The 22,688-nt window shown below is 42.5% G+C and overlaps 1 protein-coding gene across 1 annotated transcript; it reads left to right on the top strand.

The window, feature by feature from the left end:
• The first annotated feature begins 1,238 nt into the window (after positions 1-1,238).
• Positions 1,239-21,632, top strand: LOC109984110 (rho GTPase-activating protein 20-like). The gene is made up of 16 exons (XM_020634127.3): positions 1,239-1,564; positions 6,863-6,948; positions 11,305-11,478; positions 11,731-11,880; positions 12,390-12,431; positions 12,518-12,602; positions 12,686-12,763; positions 13,634-13,700; positions 13,942-14,130; positions 14,202-14,368; positions 15,261-15,425; positions 16,065-16,177; positions 16,282-16,474; positions 16,624-16,738; positions 16,947-17,749; positions 18,919-21,632. The coding sequence occupies exons 1-16, from the start codon at positions 1,508-1,510 to the stop codon at positions 19,558-19,560; spliced, it is 3,126 nt and encodes a 1,041-aa protein (XP_020489783.3). The 5' UTR covers positions 1,239-1,507; the 3' UTR covers positions 19,561-21,632.
• The last annotated feature ends 1,056 nt before the right edge of the window (positions 21,633-22,688 follow it).

Here is a 22,688-nt window from a genome sequence, read left to right as displayed (position 1 = left end):
CAGGGCGTGAAAAAGCGTGTTTGTCGGGCGTGCGCAGCGAGGAGGAGGAGGAGGGGGAGGAGGGGGGGGGGGGGGTAGCTACTTTTCTTTGCCATGCCCAAGGCTGTTCATTATCAACAGAGAGGGCAGGTAATCATTGTGGAGTGATCCACTTTTAACGGGGCTGATTGTGGCCAATTTGGGGAACGAACACTCTGCGTGTCTGTTCTTTACTTTCTGGCCTGGTTCCTTCTTTAGCCCACTTTGTGGCCCACTTCTGAATCTAGCAGAACGATCGATTTTGGGGCAATAGTTACCTTTCCTTTTTTTTGGAGTTGTCCACAACCTCCCTGCTTGTTTTCCGGTGTACATAATATATAATTAGTAGACCTTAATGGATCTCATATGTGTCGTTTTAAAGCTCTAGAACTTTAACATCTCATTTGTAGGGTTAATGTAAAGAGAATATCTTCTTCTAAGGTTTTGAATGTGCCCTACATTACGACCTTATGGCCCAGATATCACTCAGTACTATTCATAACAGTTTCCCAGAGACACAGGAATCTAATAAAGTGACTCCAGACTGATGAATGTGGACATTTTGGTTTTTTTAAGTTGAAGAGGTAACAACTGAAGCCCTGGTGTTTTATCTGTATTGATCCATCAACGATGACACCATCTTTAGTGATCACCTATTGGGTGGCTTTAGAAACTATAATGTTGAGGATGTGTTTAATTGTCCTTTAAATAATGCAAAGTGTTAAAAAATTGAAATCAAGTGAGTTGATTTATTTTTCAGCCGCAGTTTAAAAATCGGAATCCCTCCCTTTAGTAACGTAGAGGAAGAGAAACTAAAATAATCCTAATTTAAGTCGCTTTTTAATTTTTTTTATTTCATTTTACTTTAGGTAATTTAGTCACGTGGTTTAACAAGCTTTTCATAAATTGGTAGAAGTCAAACTTGTAGATTGACATGTTGGTTGTGTTCGACTTTTTATTCTAGGTTGGAATTTTGTTGGTGCTCTCGCCCACAGCAAACCACATTTTGAATCCACCCCAAAAAAAAAAAAAAAATCCCAACTTTCTCTTTGGTTTTGTTTGGAGGTTAAATCTGTGTATCCGCTGAGTGAATGGAGCAATGTGGTTAAAAATAGCCCAGACCTATTTTCTGCTGCGTATTGGCGCCGCCTCCGATCTGTGCGTAAAGACGCATTAACGAGTGGCACCGCAGTTGATAATCCAGACAGGAGTAGCTTTTGGTAACAGCGCAGCCTGACACTGATAGTGAGGAGGGAGACACCCTTTCTTTTACTCTTAATCTGACCACATTGTCCTCCTCGAAGATTCCCACCGCCTCCTTCACGGGGCCCTGATCGCTGATTAAAACTTTTCGGGGACTTCTTCTAACGAGCTTGTGTTGGGATGGTTCATTCCTTCCGGAGGCGGAGGATATTGATGGGATATTTCTCTCTCCGGTGCATCACCTGAGGACCGCCGGACAGGGAGCCGGAGGGCGTCTGGAGGCTGGATGGACAACATGTCTCCACAGCAGGACAGCCTCGGAGGACTGCAAGAAAACAAACGGGTATGACTCTAAGATCTCTGTTAGCAGTGCGGTTAATACATCTGTTAATACGAAGTTATAAACTCGTGTTATGGCGTAATGAACTCAAACCCGAGTGCGCAGAGAGTCCGTTTGTCTCCACACGCAGATTGTTACGCGACACATTTCTTTCGTTTGAGCGTCTTTGTTTCCACTTCCGCTCATTTAAAAGGGACAGAAAGTTGTCCTATCTCTCTCGGAGGTAGCTAACATGAATGAGAGCACTGTGGAGGGAGGGGGGAGGGGGGGGGCAGTAGGTTTAGACAAGGGGCGATTTTGGAGTCTGTTGGGGGACAAATTCACTGGAGTAGAGTTCATCACTAAATGTGTTATAAATAATCTGACACCAACAAAAATAATTAAAATGTAAAATTATTTTTAAAGTTTAAATTCGTTTTTCAAATTTTCAATTTTCAAAATAAAACTGTAAAGACCATTAAAAATATTGTAATTTCAAAATAAAATGATGGACAAACACCATGATATAAATCGTATAGAAGTTGATGATATTCAAGTGTCTCCCCATTTTTAGAGCTAGACTAACAACATTCAGTCATTTACTTTAAGTGACTGATCGGACGGGGTGCCTTTGGGAGGTTTCCAACTGTCGTTGCATGTTTAGCAAATTTTGAGCCACTGCTAAGTTTGTCAGCCCTAGGGGCCAACCTGTTGGCTGGGGGCCCCATGCAGTTGCCTGCCCCCCTAAGGATGGACATAAAGGCACTAAAGTTAGCTGTGAGTCAACAGCTAACAATAGAGAACATGAAACAGGTGTAATATTCTGACTAAGTTCTGAAAATTAATGAGATACTTTCACAAAAATGTCTATGGTTGTCATTGTTTGTGATTAATATTTAACATTAGCATCTATTTTGCATACAACATTTCTTTCACCATTGGAGTGGGGTTTGTTTTAAGACCCCCTCCTCGCATCAGCCTTTATAGAAACACTGCTAAAGTAAGGTAGATTATTTCTTTGTTGTAAGAATTTCACTTTTAAATGGTGTCACATTTGTAAGGAACATGCATTTGTGGGATGAGCAGCAGAGCTGAAATGTGGGTTGCGCCCATGAAAAACTTGGCAAATCTTCTCTGCCATGTAGCCCTATATATACATATATATACATATATATATGTATAGATATATAGATAGATAAAGATATATACATTATTATAATGTAGTTATATTCAGACATACTGGCAGTAAGTAATGATTGTAAAAAATCCCAACATTAAGTATCTCTTTCAAATGATAAACAATGATTTTCATTGCAGTATTAGCCTATAATTTAATGTATTTATTCTGTACAATATAGTACCTGTCTTCATTGGAAAGTTAACTCAATGATTTGTCACATTATCATGTTTCTTCACTTCATAAATGCTAAAGGAAGTGGGTTAAAATAGTTCAGTTTTACCCACTAAGCTAACAGACATTGTTAGGTTTATATCACTGGAAGGTAAAATCTTCAACACATTAAAAGTCAAGTGTCTGCTTTCATATGTAAATAATGTATGTAAGCAGCACCCTGCTTAACACTCACACCCTGCAATTTACCGCTAAAAGGTGATTTAATCTTCAATCAATCAATCTTTATTTGTATAGCTTCAACTCATAACAAGTGTTATCTCGAAACACTTTACAAAAAGCAGGTAAAATACCTTACTTACTGCTAAAAAGTAGCTTTCCGAAAATGTCAAATAATTCTGTGTTCCAGCTTTCAAATGTGAGGATGTGCTGAGTTTAATACCGCTGTTAATTAAATGTATTTGCTTCTTGTCTTCCAAATCCAAAGCTTGATCCAAAGGCAGCTGGACTTGGTTGAAGATCTTGAAGACTTTTCACCTTCAACCAAGTCTGGTTGCCTTTGGATCAAGCTTTGGATTTAACAAGACCTGGTTGACTGAGAACCGGAACAGACTTCTTGTCTTGTTCTGAAAAATAGTAAAGCAGAGGTTCCAGTATGTGCCTTGCCTTTGTTATCATTAACGATTGGTACCATGCTCACTTCAGCTTGTTAGCTCAAAAAGCTGCATCAATAAAGAGTCACCATCATGTCATTCAGACGCTCTGTGAGATTGAGTTTTCTCTGAAGCTGCGTTTTTGATTTGTAGTGCAGTGAATATTATCAGAACTGGGTTTCCCAACATAAAAACCCATATCTCCATGTTACCATCTGCTAGTTTATTTTAGGAGTGAAAGGTAACATTGTCTTGTTTGGCTTGAGCGAAAGGAATATTTCACCACTGTGTGACTCTGCTAAATCAATGATGTTACATTGTGAAATGTCAAAAATGTGTGGACACAGTTGTAAGATAGAGGAGGATTGATCTTTTCTCACTTTGGAGATGCTGAATGTGTCGTTAGCTTTGTGTAGTCATTATTTGACCATGCTGCTAAATAGACTTCTAAAACACTGCCCCCCCCCCCAAAAAAAAAAACGTCAACGATCAAACAGAATGAGAAGCTAGAGTAGCAACTTTAGTGAGTTTTACCTTTACTGGAAGAAGTTAGTGGCTAGTCTTAGCCTTAGACTGTAAAAAAAACAACAACAAAAAACATGGACGTACTCTCAGTGACATCACCCATTGGTTTCTGAATCCCACTTTTGAAGCACATCAATGGAAGTAGCCATATTAAAAGTTCTGTCTTACTTTGGTTCTTATATGTAAGAGGCAAAGAGGTTGAGTTAAGGTGGGCCCAGGGGCGCTGATTGTCAACAGGCAAGGCAGGCAACGGCATGGGTGCCCCAGACCAGTAGGGGGGCCCCAGAGGGCTGACAACCTTTGGACCAAAGCAGCAACCCAAAATGTGCAAATTTTGCAATGACAGGAGAAAACCTAACTTTTGCCTAGGGCCCCAACAGACCCTAGAATCGCCACTGGGCGGGCCCTATGCCTCCTAACAAACAGCTACTACGCTCCCACTTGTACTCATATCAGTCATGATGCTAATTAATAATCTCTTTTATCCTTCATTAAATCAAAATGTATGACTTAAAAAAAAAAACTCAGCCCCTGTACAGTGTGTGTCAATAAAGACATGGACTATAAAGACCGCAATTTGTTTTTGTACCAGGCTGTAAACATGTTTATTTTTGCTGTCAAAATGGGCATATTAGAATTGGTGTGTATGTGATTTCCTGTGTTTTTAAAGCAAGCCTCAAGTGGACACTCAAGGAACTGCACTTCAACGTTGGCTTCGTTTTTTTTATCCAGATTTTGCCGCTTAATCCAGCAGACCTTCAAGAGCCTCGTTTTGTATTTAGGGTTACAATTACCATTTTTTTTTACAATTTTCCTGCTAAACATAAGCCTGCTAGTAACAAGCTTACGGTTGCTCTTAGGTTTTAGCTCAAATAAAATAATGATAACTTCAAACTTTATAGAAATATAAAAAACAAAGTGATAGCATCTTATTTAGCATTCATAAAAACATTTTTTGAGATGCAAAAGATGACAAAGAGCATTATTGAGTAATGACCTATTAAATTAAGATTGAAGTTAGACTCCCTCTGGGTTTGTTGTTCTCAGCTCTGTGTTCACACTGATAAGATGGTGCTACATTACGCTTCTTTATGTTTCACTTCGAGGTTTTGAATATTTTCCATACTTGTTTTTTTTTTTTTTTTTCATTTAAACTTCTCCCTCACCAAACGTTAGCCTGGCCACCATAAAAGGGAAGGCAGACGGCCCCGCCAACTCAAGAGATGACGATTGTAGAGTGCTGAATGTGGAATGTTGAACCATCAGACTCCATGAACCAAAGAAAATACTTTGTTTGGTCTAAAATACTAAAATGGGAATCATCTGTGGGCTGCATATGAGAGTTGAGATCAGCCCTACAAAAGGCTGTACCCCTCTCCAGGGAGGAAGGAGGGGAGGGTGCGCATAGGGACTATGTATTGGTCTGAGAGACTGGTGAAAAAGTCTCATGTGATTCCTTATGTTGTAAACACAGGACATTTCTTTCAGCCTGTCCACCTGGCCAATAATAGCCACACTGAACATAACGACTATGAGGTGGCAGAATATTCTAATCCGGCATGCAGAGAATAATTTGTGGTTATGTAATGTTTGTTTGTCACCTTGCTTCACACTCATAAATCCTCCTACAATTGGATCCAATGAAACTTTAATGATCCTCGTGAAGAAATTAGGATAATAGGATCTCAATATGGCTGCAAGCGGCAGCTGGAAGGCTGCAGCGCAATGGGAACAGCAGATTATTTTCATATTACGCTGCCTGTTTCACTTCAGCATACTTAAAGAGACAACTAAAATGCAAATGATGTATAAAGTAACATTTCAATTCAGAAATATATGCATAAAAACCGGCTAGCTAGCGAGCTTCATCGCATAGCTAAAGTGTGAGAGAGGTCAGCCGTGTCCCAGCAGAGGCAGGTAGAGTACAAAAGGTAATACAGATTGTAAAAATGTTGTCACCTGGCTAACGTCCAAGCTCTGACATTCCCATATGTTTAAATTCTTTAACATACTGTTCCTGTCTTTTTGGAGGCCACAGTCAGTCTGATGTAAACAAAGGTGCACACATTACATGTCCATAGGGTACAGTTTGCTCGCCTCTCTTTGGCTCTTTCGTCAAGTGTGAAGGTAGTTATCTTGACAGACGTATGATGTCATAGTGAGAGAAAAAACTTGAACTATTCTGTTTGTGATACACCTGGGTTATAGGACAGTGCGATGTCACTGGTCTCACGATTCGAATCGATTAGGATTATCCCGTCTGCGCCTCGATATCACCATGCATCAGGATTGGCTGCATCCAAATTTGGCTGCATCCAAAGATTTATTTTTGGGCTTTATGTGCCTTTATTGGAGAGATAGGACAGTGGATAGAGTCGGAAATCAGGGAGAGACCTGGGTCCCCGCTTGAGGGACTACAGCCTCCATACTGCGCCACCAGCGCCCCAATTTGGCCACTTTTACATCAATGAAGACAAGCAGTCAGATAAATAGGGACTCCCTTTTTTTGTTATCTAGAGAGCGCTTTGGGTACCAATGTCAGCGTCAATGCCTTTACATTTTAAACCAAAATAAATCAATGATACAGGACTAGCCGTGCCTGGACTTCTACAAGCAACGTCATTGTGCAATAACTGGTTATGTTCTGTCACTGCATTGGTGCAGAATCGTCCAGGAAACCAGTCATTTCCCGCCTCCTACTGCGTCAAGAGAGTTTAGCCTGCATACTAAAAACACAACATGCAGTGTATGTTAATAATGAAGTGTTTTTGTTTCTCATTTTGTTTCTCTTAGCGGATGAAGTCTATGACATATCGACGGCAGTCCGCCCCGTCTCTCGTCATCACCAAGGCTCTCACCAGGTCCAAGACTCTCTCCAGGTACTTTAAGATACAATTAAGCACTCACGGATAGATTAACTAATGAAATGACTCAGCACTGAAGTGTGCAGTGACTTTGATTAAACAATGACTTAGTGATCTAGCCTGACCAAATGGTGACATGTTCATCTTGACGAGATGGTAAAACTGTAGTATTTTTTCCTGGTAACAGGGTGTTTGGTCTCATTGACTATTTCGTGATTTTGACTTGGAATAATATGTTAAGGATCTTGACTTAATAGATACCTGGTGATCTTGAAGAAATAAAAATGTCATCTTGGCCCAATGAAAAACCTCTAGTGGTCTTGACTGACTGTTAACACCTTGACCTTGGCTTAATGATGACGCAGTGATGATAGGTGTTCCTAGGGTTGTAGTCAGGAACACACTAACAGAGAGCAAGACAAACCAGAGACCAGAGGGCTCCGAGACCGATTCAAGACCAAGACATTTATGGCTCATGAACAAGACCAAGGCAGGGCGAGATACAGGGGCGATTCTAGAGTCTGTTGGGGCCCCAGGAAAAAATCAATTGGGGGGCCATCCAACCGTCATGTCTGCCAGTGTCCCAACGCTTACTCCTCTTCCTCTTTTTTCCTGTTTCTTTTTCTCTCTCCTTTATACGGATAATTCCTCTTAATTTTCTCTTTTGACTTTCCTTCACAAACTTTGGTCTTCAACGAGAGCGAGTGTTGGGAGATATGGCTACTTAGGGCAGTTTTCTACTGTCATTCCAAAATTTGCACATTTTTAGCCACAGCTGTGGTTTAAAGTTAGAAAAATCATCATCTTGTGTGCAGGAGTTGTGTCACTCACTTAGACCGCAACACCGGTAAGGCCATAACCCGGGGGATAAAAAACTACAAATGCCATCCATCCATCCATCCATTATCTATACCGCTTTTACCGTTTAGGGTCGCGGGGTGCTGGAGCCAATCCCACCTGTCATTGGGCGAGAGGCGGGGTTACACCCTGGACTGTAAGAAACTACAAATGGTTTGAAGATAAAGGGGAATTTTCCTTCCAATCACAGTAATGACATGGAGTAAAAAGCCGGTCAGTGGTGGTCTTGATTTAAAATCTAGAGTCCACCCAGTCGGAGACCGAGACAAGACCGAGTAAAAATGCTTTTGATTTCGAGATGAGACCGAGACCTTCAAAAAGTCTTGAGACCAATACCGATTTCGAGTACTACAACACTAGAGCAACACAGTAATTATGATTAACTTATTTATCTTGAATACATGATGATGCCGTTTTTTAATCTTTGTGTTCACATAGTGATAATGACTGAATCATAATACAGTGATTTAAACTAAATGACCATGTTATGATCAAGTAAACGATAACAGTAAGGTATTGATCGTGTCCTAGTGTAGCTAGCAATTATAGCAACATGAAGATAACTCAGCGATTACTTAAGAATCGTGACAAATCCAATTTTCCCTTGGATAACCTTATTTGCGATCAAAGACAATTCCATTCTTTGCAACATTTGTGTCTGCTTATCCAATAAGACTTTCCCCACTCAGATAGCATAACTCCATTAAACCAAATGGAACACTTTGTCAACTTCTGTTAATACATACTGCATGATGAGGACCTGAAGGCAACACTGTCAATTGGACAGTTTATTGCAGAAAGGACAAATTACAATGTTAGCACGTGTACTTCAGGGAAAAGAACAATCAGCTGTGAGATATCAAGCATGCCCCCCCACCCCCCCCACCCCCCACAGTTTAAGCCTTCTCAGCGGTAGTTATGTAGAAAAGTGTAACGACAGGTGTTATTTTCTGTTCAGGGTCACCACAAGTGCCAGCAGCGTTACACAAGGTTAGGAGGCTCTTAGAACCAGTCATCCGCATTCCACCTCTCTTACATGGAGGTCACCAGGGTCGGGCAGCTCTAACAAAACCCTTGAACTACACACATGTACGCACGCACGCACACACTAACTACCTCATGCACAACCCCCGGCTGAGGTGTTGGATCCACTCGGATAGATAATCCTCCTGTAACCAGGCTTTTCAGAGGATCAGGCACCTACTAATAGCTCTGCCTTTGAACATATGGAGCGAAGTGGAGAAGAAATAACCTCATTAAAAAGATCCCACAGAGGTGGGACCCGCCTGGACTGCTGACAGTGTTTATGTCTGTTTTTTTTAAGATGATTGTTTTGGCCTTGATTGGTCAGGACAGATTGAGTAAAACAAGAATTGCGGGGGAGCGAGAGAGTGGGGGATTGGGAGTCGAACCAGCCTCTACACACAAGGCACCTGCTCTACCAACTGAGCTGTACAGGCGCCCAAAAGTTTCTGCTTTAAGACCTTCATACTAACACTCAGTGTATGTTGAATATGATCACAATGTGCTTTCCTTAATCAGAAATATAACAAGATTTAAAAAGAATAGCAAAAGCCTATATTCAGTAGAATTCTCATGAGTAAGTAGCTGCTTAGCGAAACCAATCGGTCACGCTTATTCAAAAGTAAATCCCTTCAATTGTATTGTCCCTATCAAATAAATAAGTGCATACCTTTGGGTTCTACCATTTTTGAACCAATATACTTGCATTTACTTGCACCAATCCTTCCCCCAATGTCCTCTTACTTACCATTTTTAAAGATCCTTTCTGTCAGGGGAAGGGAATTAAAGGTTGTCAGCTTTTATTTGTATAGCTCAAAGCATAACAAAAGCAATCCCTGGACTAAGGTCATTTAAAGACACTCAACATGTATCCACCCTGAGCTGGCGTTAGCAACAGTGGTATTGAACTTCCTTTGCACAGGCAGAAAACTCAAGCAGACTCGGACAAATTGGCGGAGCAGCCTTTTGCAAACACAAGAGCCGACTTGAGAATTGTTCCTTCAAAACTTGGAAGATTCCCTGACCCCATACTGCACTCTTCCCTCAACCTAATCAGCTATGACCCATTTTACAGCATAACACAATTTAACAATAATGGAGAGTGAAGGAGTCTCTTTGATCTGTCATCAGTCTCTATTGAATACAAACTCAATGTTTGATTTAAACCCTTTGAAGCAGCGAGGGAGAGACATGGATCTGATGGGGAATAATCTCCTAAAGGAAGCACCAACCGGCTGTCATGAGAGGCTGACTAAGTCTTTGTGTTTACAATTGGACGTCAGCGGCAAACATGTCCTCTGAAAACCTCAGACATCTCCTTATAAGATTGGAAAGGTTTCACCCGATGACTAGGTAGCTGCTTGGCATTACAGGACAGTCACGCTTGTTCAAAGGCAGGTCACTGTATTACATTGTCAAAAAGGTTTCGTAACACGACCTGTGATGTATCGTCCACTGTTTCAAAGCAGCTTTGGCGTCAACCAATTTTGACAACGATGTGCAACATGACAAGTAGACGTTGCAGTGGGATAAATGCATCTCTAGGAGTCCTGGATGTTAACATTAGAGTTGATGCTTTATAGAAAAAAAGGTTTCTGCATCTCCCGCAGTTTTGACAAACAGCTGTTCAGCATGAGTCTGGTTCTACTCTGGCTTTCTGCCTGCTAATGGGCAGTTTTTCCTTGCCAGTGTTATTTTGCTCAAGTTTTCAAAAAGACAATTCTGAAGTCTAAAGTCGAATCTTGGAACGTCGATTCCAACCAACCTCGGCCTTTTGCTGCAACGTCATTCCACCGCTCTCTCCTACCAACATTTCCTGTCTCTCTTCAGCTATCCGATGAAAGCAAAAAAAAAAGGCCCAAAAAATAACTTTAAAAATAAATCTTTTGTTTGCGGTAGATCGCTGCTCACCAAATTGTCTGGTTCCGCTCGAGTTCAAATGTAGTTTTTTTTTCTTGCCACTGTTGCTTGTGGTGGATTGATGTTGGCTCTTTTATAAAGAACATAACAAAGAGCACAGTTTAAACCTGCTCTTTTTGCAAAATGTCTTTGAGATAACGCTGATTATGAATTGGAACTACACAAACAGATTGATTGATAAAACCGAATCCATTTTGATGCATTTGGTGCAAGAAGATGGAAAACCTACTCGACTTAGATACACTATATGACTTTCATTTTTAGCTTCAGAAGCTAGGAACGCAGGAGGTTTTGGCAAAGCTTGTCACTTTTCAAAGAGGGAACGTCTGACTATGATAAAATTCACTTCTTTGTCGCATGAAGGAAAATGATTTATGGGAAATGTGGTTGGAGGTGGAAAAATCCCCCCCAAAAATGTATCAAAATGTAGCAATGATGATGCTGCAAAGCTACACTCTGTCGCCGAGTATTTTGGATACTTTTGACCTTGAAATTTGTCTATCAGGAAATATTGGTTTGTTCGTTCTGCACAAACAGGACATTTGAACATTTGTGTGTTTTTGATTCCAGGGATAACTTTGTGATTCCCGTGAACCCGGAGTCCTGCCCGCTGGTCCAGTCCTGCCTCGCCGGCTCCGATCGGGCTTTTCTTCTCCACAGCCATGCTCAGTTGAAAACGGGGATGCAAACCCAGGAGAGACACCTCTTCCTGTTCAGCGACATACTTGTGATCGCCAAAGCCAAGTAAGCACGGGTGTGTGTGTGTGTGTGTGTGTGTGTGTGTGTGTTATTATCCCTGTGTGGAGCAATGAAGGACATTTTGGCTCTTTCTCACATCCTTCACTGATCCAATCACTTAATACCTTTGTCCATGGGTAAAATAAGGGTATGTGTGTGTGTGTGTGTGTGTGTATGTATGTGTGTGTGTGTGTGTGTGTGTGTGTGTGTGTGTGTGTGTGTGTGTGTGTGTGTGTGTGTTGCTTGTGTCTCTCTCAGGTCAGCCAGCCACTTCAAGCAGAAGGCCCAGGTGTGTGTGTGCGATATGTGGACGGCGGGATGCTTGGAGGAGGTGTGTGAGGGCAGCACGTTTCCAGAGAGGAGCTTCGTCATGGGCTGGCCGACCTGCAACTGTGTCGCCGTGTTTAGGTACCCGAGAATTTAAATCATACGAATTCGACATATCTGATGAAAAAAAAGGACAAACAAAAAAAAAAAAGATTTACACCAAAGGCTCAGGTGGTCTCGCTTCCAAGAGGGTTCAATTCAAACAGGATTTATTCCAATGCTGCCTCTTGTTGGCAAAGTTTGTTTCAATAGTAAATATGTTGGCGCTGCTTTAAACTTGACCTTAAACACCACACGACGGACAGGATGAGGCATAAGCTCTCCTATAGAGATCCTATTTACAGTCATACTGAATTGTTTAATTGGCGAATACCAATTATCTAACCCGCTTAGCCTGAAATTAAAATCCTGCCAGAACCCAATAAAACTTTTTAATGCTGATAAACCCTTTAAAAGATTAGAAATCACCCAAAAGCAAAAGGTTGCCCACAAGGTTGAGAATAGTCCCATAGGAGGCAAATTGTCATTTTCTGACGTCGGTTCTGCAGAGGATTGAAATGTGATGATTTCATCCACGTTCTCCTCCTCAGCTGTGCAGATCAGAAGGAGAGGTGGCTCTCCGTCCTCAAAAGGTAAACTCTGCCCGAACACATTCAATTGTGTCCACGTCTTTGTGAAGAGGAGAGAGAATGACTGTGTTTGTTTTCTCTTCCTTCAGTCTGATCAGAGAAGAGAAGGAGAGAGAAGAACCTAAAACTATTCCTCTGAGGGTGTACGGGAAGGGAATCAATACTTTTGCGGTCGTAAGTCTTCTCTGACTTTTTCCCTTTCAAACCTCCCCAACGCTTTGTGATGAGCACAGCTAATATGTCGTCTTTGTTTTAAGACCAAGACACTTCCTGTCAGCAACTCCGATTCGACCAATGAGGTGATCCGACTGGCCTTACAGCAGTTTGGCATCATTGTAAGTAATGATTTTTTTTTTTTAGTTTAGTGCACATCAAATTAGAAAACAAATTCTACCTTCTTATTGGAGAAGTTTTCAGAAATATTTCTCTGTGATTTTCAAAACCACAGTTTCACAAGAGTTAAGAAATTCACAAATTAACACGAAGATAATCAGCCCACTTTGAGGAGTGATTAGGTGCAAATGTGACTGCACATTGGTAATAATATTCAGCCAAGAACCTTTAGTGAATACCTCTCACTTATTTCACATCAGTTGGGATTCAAAGTCATTGTGACAAGTGTCTGGAACTTTTGGAGTTAAACATCTGGATAGGCTATTTTCTAGAATGAGCCAGGGACACACTTGGACATTTTAGTAAAACTTTGCATACATAGAAGTCCACACAAAGTAGTAAAGACGGTCTCCCTTCCAATTGGCTCGAGAATATCCTGCTGCCTTCTCACGTCATCTCACTCGGACTCTCTGCGGGAATTTTTTTTTTTTTTTAGGAGTCTGGCAGGAGAAACTCCTGTGCATACAAAAAAAAATAAAAAAATGCGGCCGTTTGCGTTCACACATGCAGCTCCTCCCGGCAAATATCGGGATTTTTTTCTGCATGTGTGAAAGACTTATATGTCAATTTTATTGTCTCAAGTTGAGAATACGTCATATAATATGAAGATATAGGTAACAAGAATGTCAGTACAGAAGGAACAAATTAAAGCTGTTTTGTAAAGGTTCCTAAAACAATCAGGTTTTTTAAACTATCCTCAGTTTCAGTTTATGAGCCTGGAGCCTGGAGGATGCATGATTAGTTGGTGCCATGTTAGTCAGTAGTATCAAAAAGTGTGTAACCTGTAACAGAGAAATCTTTTTTTTGTTCAGGGAAATGTGAAAGACTTCCAGATGTGGGTCATCTCCAAGAGGGACAACAACCTCTACCCTCTGATCGGTCAGTGAGTGAAATCTTGTTGCAGGGCGTGAGACAGTTTTTCGAAAATATGCCCTCTGAGCTTTGACACACGAGTGAGGAGTTTTTTTGTTGTTGTTTGTTGTGGACACAGTTGAACCATTGAGTCCCAGAAAAGAAGAGTGTTGCTCCTGCCGCACAGACACGAGAGGGCTCGCAGAGCGTTTTGATGGCTAAAAAAAAATGTGATTTATGATCTAAGCCTCCTCGTCCCCGTTTTCAGGTCATGAGTTTCCTTTCAGCATCCAGATGAGTCATGTGAGACACACCGTGGCTATGGGAGGCGGCAGAGACACGCCCGCGTCGCCCGCGGACCGACAGCGGGCCATGCAGGTGGAGCAGATGCAGGTGTACAAACAGTGTCAGTTCATCCTGAAGCCTCGACCCACTGATACCCAGCATGCATCTGCAGGTCAGATCACCCCTACGCCGTTGTCCTGTTCTGTTTTTCCGCTGACTCACTCACGGACGCTCTTTTTTCAGAGATGTGTAAGAAGCCGTTTAAAAGGCGGCGTTCCCTCATCACCTGGGCCTTCTGGCGCGGCTCCTCCTACAACCTGAACGAGTTGTCGGAGGCCGCGCACGGCCGCCTCTTCTGCCAGCCTCTCAACACTATCTGTTTAGACAACAAGCTGCCAAAGCCTATCATGGTAAGTGGACACACTGGGAGCAAAATCAGAGGCGCTGACTGATCTTTAACAGCATTTTTTCAAGACAAAGAGCTTTATTATTTAAGTGTGTTGTCAAACTTGTGGTGGCACCTCAGGCAAAGTTCAGACTGAAGTCATCATCATGGCCTTTTCGTGGCATTGCACCAATAAGTCGTTGACATATTCTAGCCCTGGACCGATGTTTCCACCCAGGACCACAGCGTCCACTTTTTTTTCATTGGACCAAAACGATTGTTAGATTTGAATTGCGTCAAGCAGCAAAGCAGACGGCAACAACGTAAAACCTCTGCAAATGAGGCACCATATGGTGTTTTTTTTTTTTCTAGGCTGCGTCAACATACTTAAATGAAAATGACAGATATGACAAAGGAGACACCAGACGAAGATTGTTGGGGGCGTCAGAGGAACTTTTTATTTTTTTTAAAGATTTCAATTTCAGTATTTGGGCTTTTTGTGCCTTTATTGTATGTTGTTCCCTGCTCTCTCTCTCGCCCTGATTTCTGACTCTATCCACTGTCCTATCTCTACATTAAAGGCCCAAATAGCCCAAAAATAAATCTTAAAAAAAAAAAAAAAGTACCTAATATTTCATCTGTTGAGTTGGCGCTGAAGTTTGTTTAACCTTTGGTTGCCTGAATCTGCCGTCAATCAAACATACCCTTCATTGGCTGTGCAGGTTACCAGTGAATCTGGTCCTGCTGAAGGTTTCTGCCTGTTTTTTGTTGATTGATGTCAGATCCTCTGTCAGCCATTTTTACAAAAAGTATCAGGATGCTGTGCTCAACACGCCATGGCTTAACTTTCAGTTTGAATCGTTTGCCTCGCGGTGATTTCCTCAGTGGAGGAGTTGACGCCTCGTTTCTTCTTCCAGGACATGTTGGTGTTTCTGTACCACGAGGGTTCGAGCACCAGGGGGATCTTCCGTCGGCCCGCGGGGGCTCGGGCCGTCAGGGAGCTGCGGGACTCTCTCGACATGGGCGTTTTCCAACTCCCTCTCGCTAAAGATAACGTCTTCATCATCGCCGGAGTCTTTAAGGTGACACAGTCTCAGTCTTTTCTATCCCACCGTTATTGACCCTCACCTGAACACACCACCTCCATCCTGCTCGGCCCTTCAGAGGCATGTCATGCAGCTATTTAAGCAGCACGGCCTCTTCAGATTGCTGTGAATGTAATCTGGATTATGATCCTTTATTGTCTTAAAGGGATAACGGAGAGCTCTTGTGCATGACTGCTTAAATGAGGTCATGTGTTTACAAAGCAGCAGCAGAGGAAATCTCTTCATGTTCAACCGGTTTTTACAGAAGAAGTCAGACTGTCAGTAATTTGTTATTGTTGGAATTAGACAAAGATTTAGGAACTCAACAGGATTGTTTCTTCACAGCTGGAGGCAGAATTGAAACTGGTAATTGTTTTTTTTTTTTTTGAGTACAGTCCAAAGATGAAGATACTCTAGTTTGGGGTCCATTGAGTGAAACATGTGGGAGTGGTTTCACAGTTTTTTGAGGTGAAACAACGATTGACTTCTTAATCAAAAAATTCCACTCAGCCGGAGTTTTGTTTTTTGCAAAAGGTTTTAATTCTAAACAATAAAACAGTTTCAGGCACATGTTGGAGAAAACACCGGATTTATATTTTTTTTGTGTGCATGTTTTTTTTTTTGTTTTTTTTTTAGGATTTCCTGCGCAACATCCCAGGCAGCTTGATGTGCTGTGAGCTGCACGAGGAGTGGATGGACGTGCTGGATGAAGACGATGACGAGGAAGAACAAGTGCAGGACGTGCAGAGGTAACACACACACACACACACACGTGTCGCTCGTGTCCAAAACGATTTCCCTGAGGCTTTACCGTCCCTGAAGATTCTCCTCTCGTTTTCTGTTTTTCCTGCAGGATGATTTTTCGTCTGCCCAAAGAAAACACTCAACTGCTCCGCTACCTGTTGGCCATGCTTCACGGTATCCAAGGCAACGCCCAGGAGAACCAGATGACCAGCTTCAACCTCTCGGTGTGCATCGCGCCCAGCATGCTTTGGCCTCCGGGATTGCCTTGTAGCCCCGAGGTGGAAGGAGAAGGAACTAGGAAGGTCAGAGAAGGGAGCTTCTATTTCTGTCAAAGAGTGTAAACCTCATGCAAACCCTTGAAAAGTTTGAACATTCCCGGAAAATCAGGCAAAGAACAGCGATGACTTTTGGGATAAACATTACATCCCCTTCCTCTTTCCTGGTCCTCCAGGTTTGTGACCTGGTGAAGTTCATGATTGAACACTGTCAGCAGATTCTGGGGGAGAATCCATCGACGCTGTTTGGAGGGCCGCCGCAAAAGGTCAACACTGAAGAGATGGGGTCAGGTACGGGTACATCTACATTTCTAAAATATGACAGCTGTCTGTAGGTTTTAAGACTTCAAATGGAAGGGAAGATTAAAAGCACCCAGGCTACCTCAGAATGTTGAAACCCGATGTAATCAGGGTGTATGTGACTGAAAAATCAGCATTTTATTTTGAAACTTGTAACTTCTGCATCCTTTTTTTTTTCCACTCTCCTCTGGACCGTCAGATTCCTGGCAGTACCCGTTGACCGATTCCTCCTACGACAGTCTGGAGAACGATTTGGACAACAGCAGCGGCGGCTCTCCGGGCTTCTACGGCGGCGAGCGCTTCAAACCCAAGGCGCTTCAAGGCAGCCTGGACTCCATCTTGACGTTCAGCGACTACGACCAAGACGCGGAGCCAGATACGCAACAGAAGAGTCAAGCGCCGGGAAGAACCAAAGCTATCGATCCAGAACTCTCCTCTCCCCTCCAGGATGTCCCGGCTGTGAACGCAACGTCCAGCCTGGAGTGGCTGTCTCTTGATCCTCGGCACGGGCAGCGGCGGCGGAGGTGCTCGGAGCCGGCTATAGCGTACATGGCCAAGTTTCAGCCGAGCAGCGACGCCCTCACCGGTGAGGATGAAGATGATGAAGAGGAGTTTTCCAAGAGTCCAACTTTCCAGCTGCTCGATCCATCCAGAGATCAGACCAATTGGGGTGGAGGTCTGCGGTCTGCAGCTCTGAAGGAGAGCCCATCAAACTCCCCTGAACCCACCGGCTCCTCCTCGGACTCCCTCTGTTTTTGGGCGACCAGGCAGGAAGTGACAAAGACACAACAGCCGTCATCTGCTGCCTTCTCCACGAGCTGTCCTCTGACCTCTGCCAGACTCAGAGACCTCGGGACGTGTCACAAAGCATCTTCTTCACCCAAAGAGACGCAAAACTGGGAGACCCTGAAGAGCTGCGGCAACCTTCACCCAAACTCTTGGCTGAAGAAAAGCCGGAGGCATCAAGACAGCTTGGAGACGGAAGAAGAGGACACGATGTGGGTGAGTAAAAACATCCAAATTCACATAGAGTTCTTTTATTTTCACTCAAATAAAAGTAGCAATCAGAGAAAAATGTGGCTTTCTTGGTCCAGTCAAAAGACTAGTTTTTGCTGACTTGTTGAGAGAGAAATAACAGTGGTGAACTGGGACTAGTGAAACTTCAGGGCCAAATGCGCGTGAACAAAACCCAATTACCGCTGGAGGTGGATCAAATTCAGAAATGAAAGATCAGAAGAGAGGAACCATGGACCTCTGGGAAAGCCTGTACCCATCACCTTAAGACATAAAAAGTCTCCATTAGCGTTGTCAGTCAGTAAGAATAAAAGCTAGAAAGAAGCTACCTCTATAGAGTCCAACCTCTTACTTAAAGGGGACGTATTATGAAAAATCCACTTTGTGTTTTTGAACATGTATTTGGGTAACCTGAGAGTCTACTGACCCACAAAATGTGAAATAAACCCATCCAGTCCTTTGTTTGTGGTCTGCATAAGTCTTACAACACCGAGAAAAATGCTCTGTTTCAAATGTGCTCTCCTTGTGATGTCACAGTGGGATTCTGGTAAAAAAAAATCCCCTCCCCTCCGCTGATATCGCCACCCATGGACTCCACCCCCAGACTAGAACAAAACTTTTCTTCTCGCTACAGAGGAGTGATGTCTACTGGAAAACTCGGGGGGGGGGGCTCATTGCATTTAAAGAGACACACACACCAAAACGGAGCGTTCTGAGAGAGCTGAGGGTCACAAACCTCCTCTGGTGCTTGATTCATGTTACATTTTGACCAAAGCACAGCGCAGATGTTTCATTTAGACCACATGAGACTGTTTGAAAAGGTGGAGAAGGGGGAGGATATGTCCTGCCAACAAAGCAGCTAAACTCTCTGTAATGTGACCTTTTTATTCACGCAAACTCAAAGACGTCAGGCCACAAATCCTGTCGTTAAATCTCTACTTTCACCAAACTGCCTCGGATCAACTGCTTCCCCTGATGCATCTTAACGTCGTAAGTTCTTGGCGTCCAATCCTCAACACAGGCGTTCAAGGGAAATGCGACTGAAAGAGAAAAGACCATCATGTAGAGGAAACTTACGATATGAAATTAGATTCCTTAATTCAGTGGTGGAAGATTGAGGCTCAAAACTATGTATATATTTTTTTTCCATTTTACAGAGAGGACCCACTGAGTCGTTCGCCCTCGAGAAACTCTCCCCAGAGGAAAGAGAGGAAGGAGGAAAAGTGATCACGTCCAAAAGTACCTGTGGCCGACGGGGTCATGTAGGAGGAGGTCCCCACGACGTTTATCAGCTTAAACAGAACTCATCAAGCCCCCCTTCCCACCACCGCTCTACAGGTAGTCTACATTTTCCCACAGACTCTCAGGTGACAGACGGGCAGGCTCGAGGAAAGAAGAGTAAGCCCCCTCTGTCCATCCTCAAGGAGAACAAGTCTCACTCTGTGGACGAGGAGCCCAAAGCCAGGATCCAACAGCGCCGCGGTTCAGAACCGGGGAGCCGGGTTGCGGAGCGCGCCTCCAGCCTGACGAGGGCGAGGCTGCCCAGCGACCCGGGGCTGAAGGTGACTGATGTGGACTGGCAGGGAGAGACATCAGAGGCCCGTTTCTGCCTCACCCCCTACGCCACCAAAGCGGTGAAGGAGTACTTCTCCTCGCACCGACACAGTCACCCCAAGAGCAGCCAGCAGGTGGCGCTGGCGCTGGTGGAGAGCCGCAGGGAGTGGCTGAAGAGATGCAGCGATGCAACAGCAGAACCAGACTTTGAGCAGCTTCTGTTTGCTGAAGAATCATTTGTTTAAATCTGACTGCAACCTGCAGGAAAGCAGAATTACATTCGCATACCTAGCTAAGAACGAATATGGTTATTATTATACTTGCCAACTTATAAATAACTGCTTTTTGTTGTGTTCTCAGACCCTTAAATTGTGCTAAATATTTGCCTTAGTCTGTGGACTTCTATATTTAATATGAATTTTTAATTTGTTGTAGCATAAACAGTTTGAAAAATTCATTTCACACAAGGCAAAAAGGTACATTTGAAACTTTGCCGAGAGCTTACTGCCAATGTAAGGGAACGTCCTCAAGGCTGGATTTACACACAAAAGTAAAACTACTTCTGAAGATGATTTCAATTGGAAAAAAAACAAAAAAACAAATCTGAATGGAAGTTTAAAACTGTTGGATTGTGTTTCAAAATAGATCGGGCCAAACTTGAAACCTGCCAATTTAAAAACAACCAGATGTTGCCTTTTTTTTTTTTTAAATCTTGGACAAGTAGAATCTTCATTTTGTAAAGCGTCAATTCATAACTAATGTTATCTAAAGACGCTTTAAATAATTACGATTATTTATTTATCCCGCGAGGGGAAATTCTGTTTTTACACTCTGACTAATGAACATGAACACACACATAGGCTGAACACACACACACACATGCACAAACAGGATCCTGAGGACATGCATTAAAGGAGAGGTCTCAGAGTGGGGGGCATCAAACAGGAAATGGACTTTTACTAATTTGGTCAAAGCATGATTTTCAGATGTAATTGTTTTGCATGTTCTCTTCCATGTACCCCCCCCACCCTGCACTTTGCTGTACAGCTTGGATCTACTCTTAGTGTCGACACTAGTAACTTTAAAGTTGTGAACCTTTGTTCTGTAAAACGCAACTGATGCTAAACTCTGCGAAGTTCTGTTCTGTTGGCAAGTTCTCAAAAATCAATGGCAACAATACTTGCATATGGACATAATCCAAAAGCAGACTTCATGATTGGACTGCAGTGTAAATGCAGCCTGAGCACACATTTGCCAAGATCTGCGCTTTGCTTTTCGCACGAGTCACATTTGGAGCAGCGTGTCGCTCACAATAACAGCTTATACAGTCGCGATGACATCATTTATGTTACCGTGCGCTTCTTCATTTGAAGGAAGAATATGCGACTTTTTTTTTGATCCATCCAGCAGGTGTCGCCCTTGAGCACCGGCGTGAAACCGTAACAGCTTGCGGTGCATTGTTTGTGTTAGCATTCTAATGCTAGCGATCTTTATTACGCTCGTATCTTCACACTGCACATAAATCTACACAAAATGACCGAGATATAAAAACGCTTACATGACAATCAAATAAGCGGCGAGGACAGTTTGTTATTCTTCTTTTCTCTAGTCCCTCAATTAAACAACTTTTATAGATGTAAAGAAAGTTTAGCTACGGCTAGGAAAGCGTCATCATAGCGGGACTCGGGTGTTACACCCATTGTAGACAGTCATGACTCACAGAGTTATTTTCAGAGGATATACTTGATTTCTGCTACATTTAAGTGTGAAAAAATCGCATATTCTTCCTTTAAATGTATTCTAAATTAGCAGAAGTGGAGTTTTGTATATATTTATGCTTTATGGAAGACCTTAATGTGTCTCTTTGAATCTTTGTACTGCTTTTTGCCAATTTTAGCATCAATTGAACGACTAGCTGTGCTGTCTGTAGAAAAGAAGTCTTTGCTCTTTCAGAAGCATTAAACTGTTTAAAGGGTTATTTACATTCAACACATTTCAAACACTTCTCAACATAACACTTGTGAGTTTCAGCTTCTACTGTAGACATTGAGTGTAGGTGCCAACAAAAGCCTGACTTGATGTAAGTTAGCGCAGGTCGTGCTCCGGTGTTTGTAATGTGTAAATATGAGCCCATGTGGGGAGTATTGGCACATTCATGTTATTAAAGTGTTAAGCTTTAGGCAGCTTGAATCTGCTTCATTAGGCCACAACACTGTTGCTTTTATACATCGTCTATACCTCCTTTTCTTTCTGCATGTATGCTGAGCTAATGCGCCAACTAATCTGTATTTGCAAATAAAATCTGATTGTGACGTCATTATTGGTTTGCATGTGTGGTCATCTGCAGCGAGAAGAAGGTTAAGAAGACATTTCAAACGTCTAAAAAGTGACATTACATTCTTTTTCCCTCTATACATAGATATATATATGAACGTGTTGGATCTGTCGTAAAAAGAAGAAAAGCAGAGGAGACTTTTGCTGATGAGGGGGCGGGGCCAAAAACCCAGAGAGCTTAAACAGTGACAGGTTGGGGGGGTGGGGGGAGTCTCAGCTAATTACATAACTGAGAGTTTGAAACCTGTGTCAACTGAGGTGAAGGCGTTTTCTAAGAGTCATTAAAATAAAAATAAAAAACACTTAAAATCAGTGCTGTAACAAAAGTATGACGTCATAGGTCAGAGTTAATATCTCAAAATTTGATCTCACACTAGGGACAGGTACTCCGATACTTTCATACCAGATACATTTAATCAAGCCTCAATATTTGATGATGACAAAGCAGGTTTGTCCAATATGAAAAGAGTTGATATTGAAAAATGAAAATAGAGTTTGTTGAGTGTTTGAACTGTGACAGGTGAAGAGGCACACCAGAGACTCCTTCCTCAGCCTCGTGTACCCAGCAGCGCCCCTCACTAGCCCGGACGACCTCCCAGAATCCTGCCACCTTCTGACGTCCACCCCCACAGATCCCGCTGAGGGGGTGTGGGACTTCTCCTAACCCCAAATCCTCCATCACTCCAAATACTGACGAGCAAGCCAAACACGACACAATCAAAACAGAGCAATGAGGCCAAATTCTACTGTGCTTTTATTTTGTTGTAGTTCCAGAGAGGGGGCGTGGTCAGACACACCTATTATAAATGAAATAAATGTACATACACATTTTTATTTCTAAACTTACTACTGCTTACTTCTATTCTTTTAAGGACTCTCCAAAAAAACAAAACAAAAAATCTGAAATGTGTACCTTTAAATAATAAGTATCCAAGTATTAGCGAGATATGGACAACATTGCTGTGATCCCATACAGCCAGTTATTGAAGTGTGAAGTTCTCTAAAAAACAAATAGTTAAATTAAACTTCTTTGCCTTTA

Source organism: Labrus bergylta, chromosome 24 (assembly GCF_963930695.1).
Source record: "Labrus bergylta chromosome 24, fLabBer1.1, whole genome shotgun sequence".
Classification (NCBI taxonomy): Eukaryota; Metazoa; Chordata; class Actinopteri; order Labriformes; family Labridae; genus Labrus; species Labrus bergylta.
This window is presented reverse-complemented; position numbering and strand designations above follow the sequence as displayed.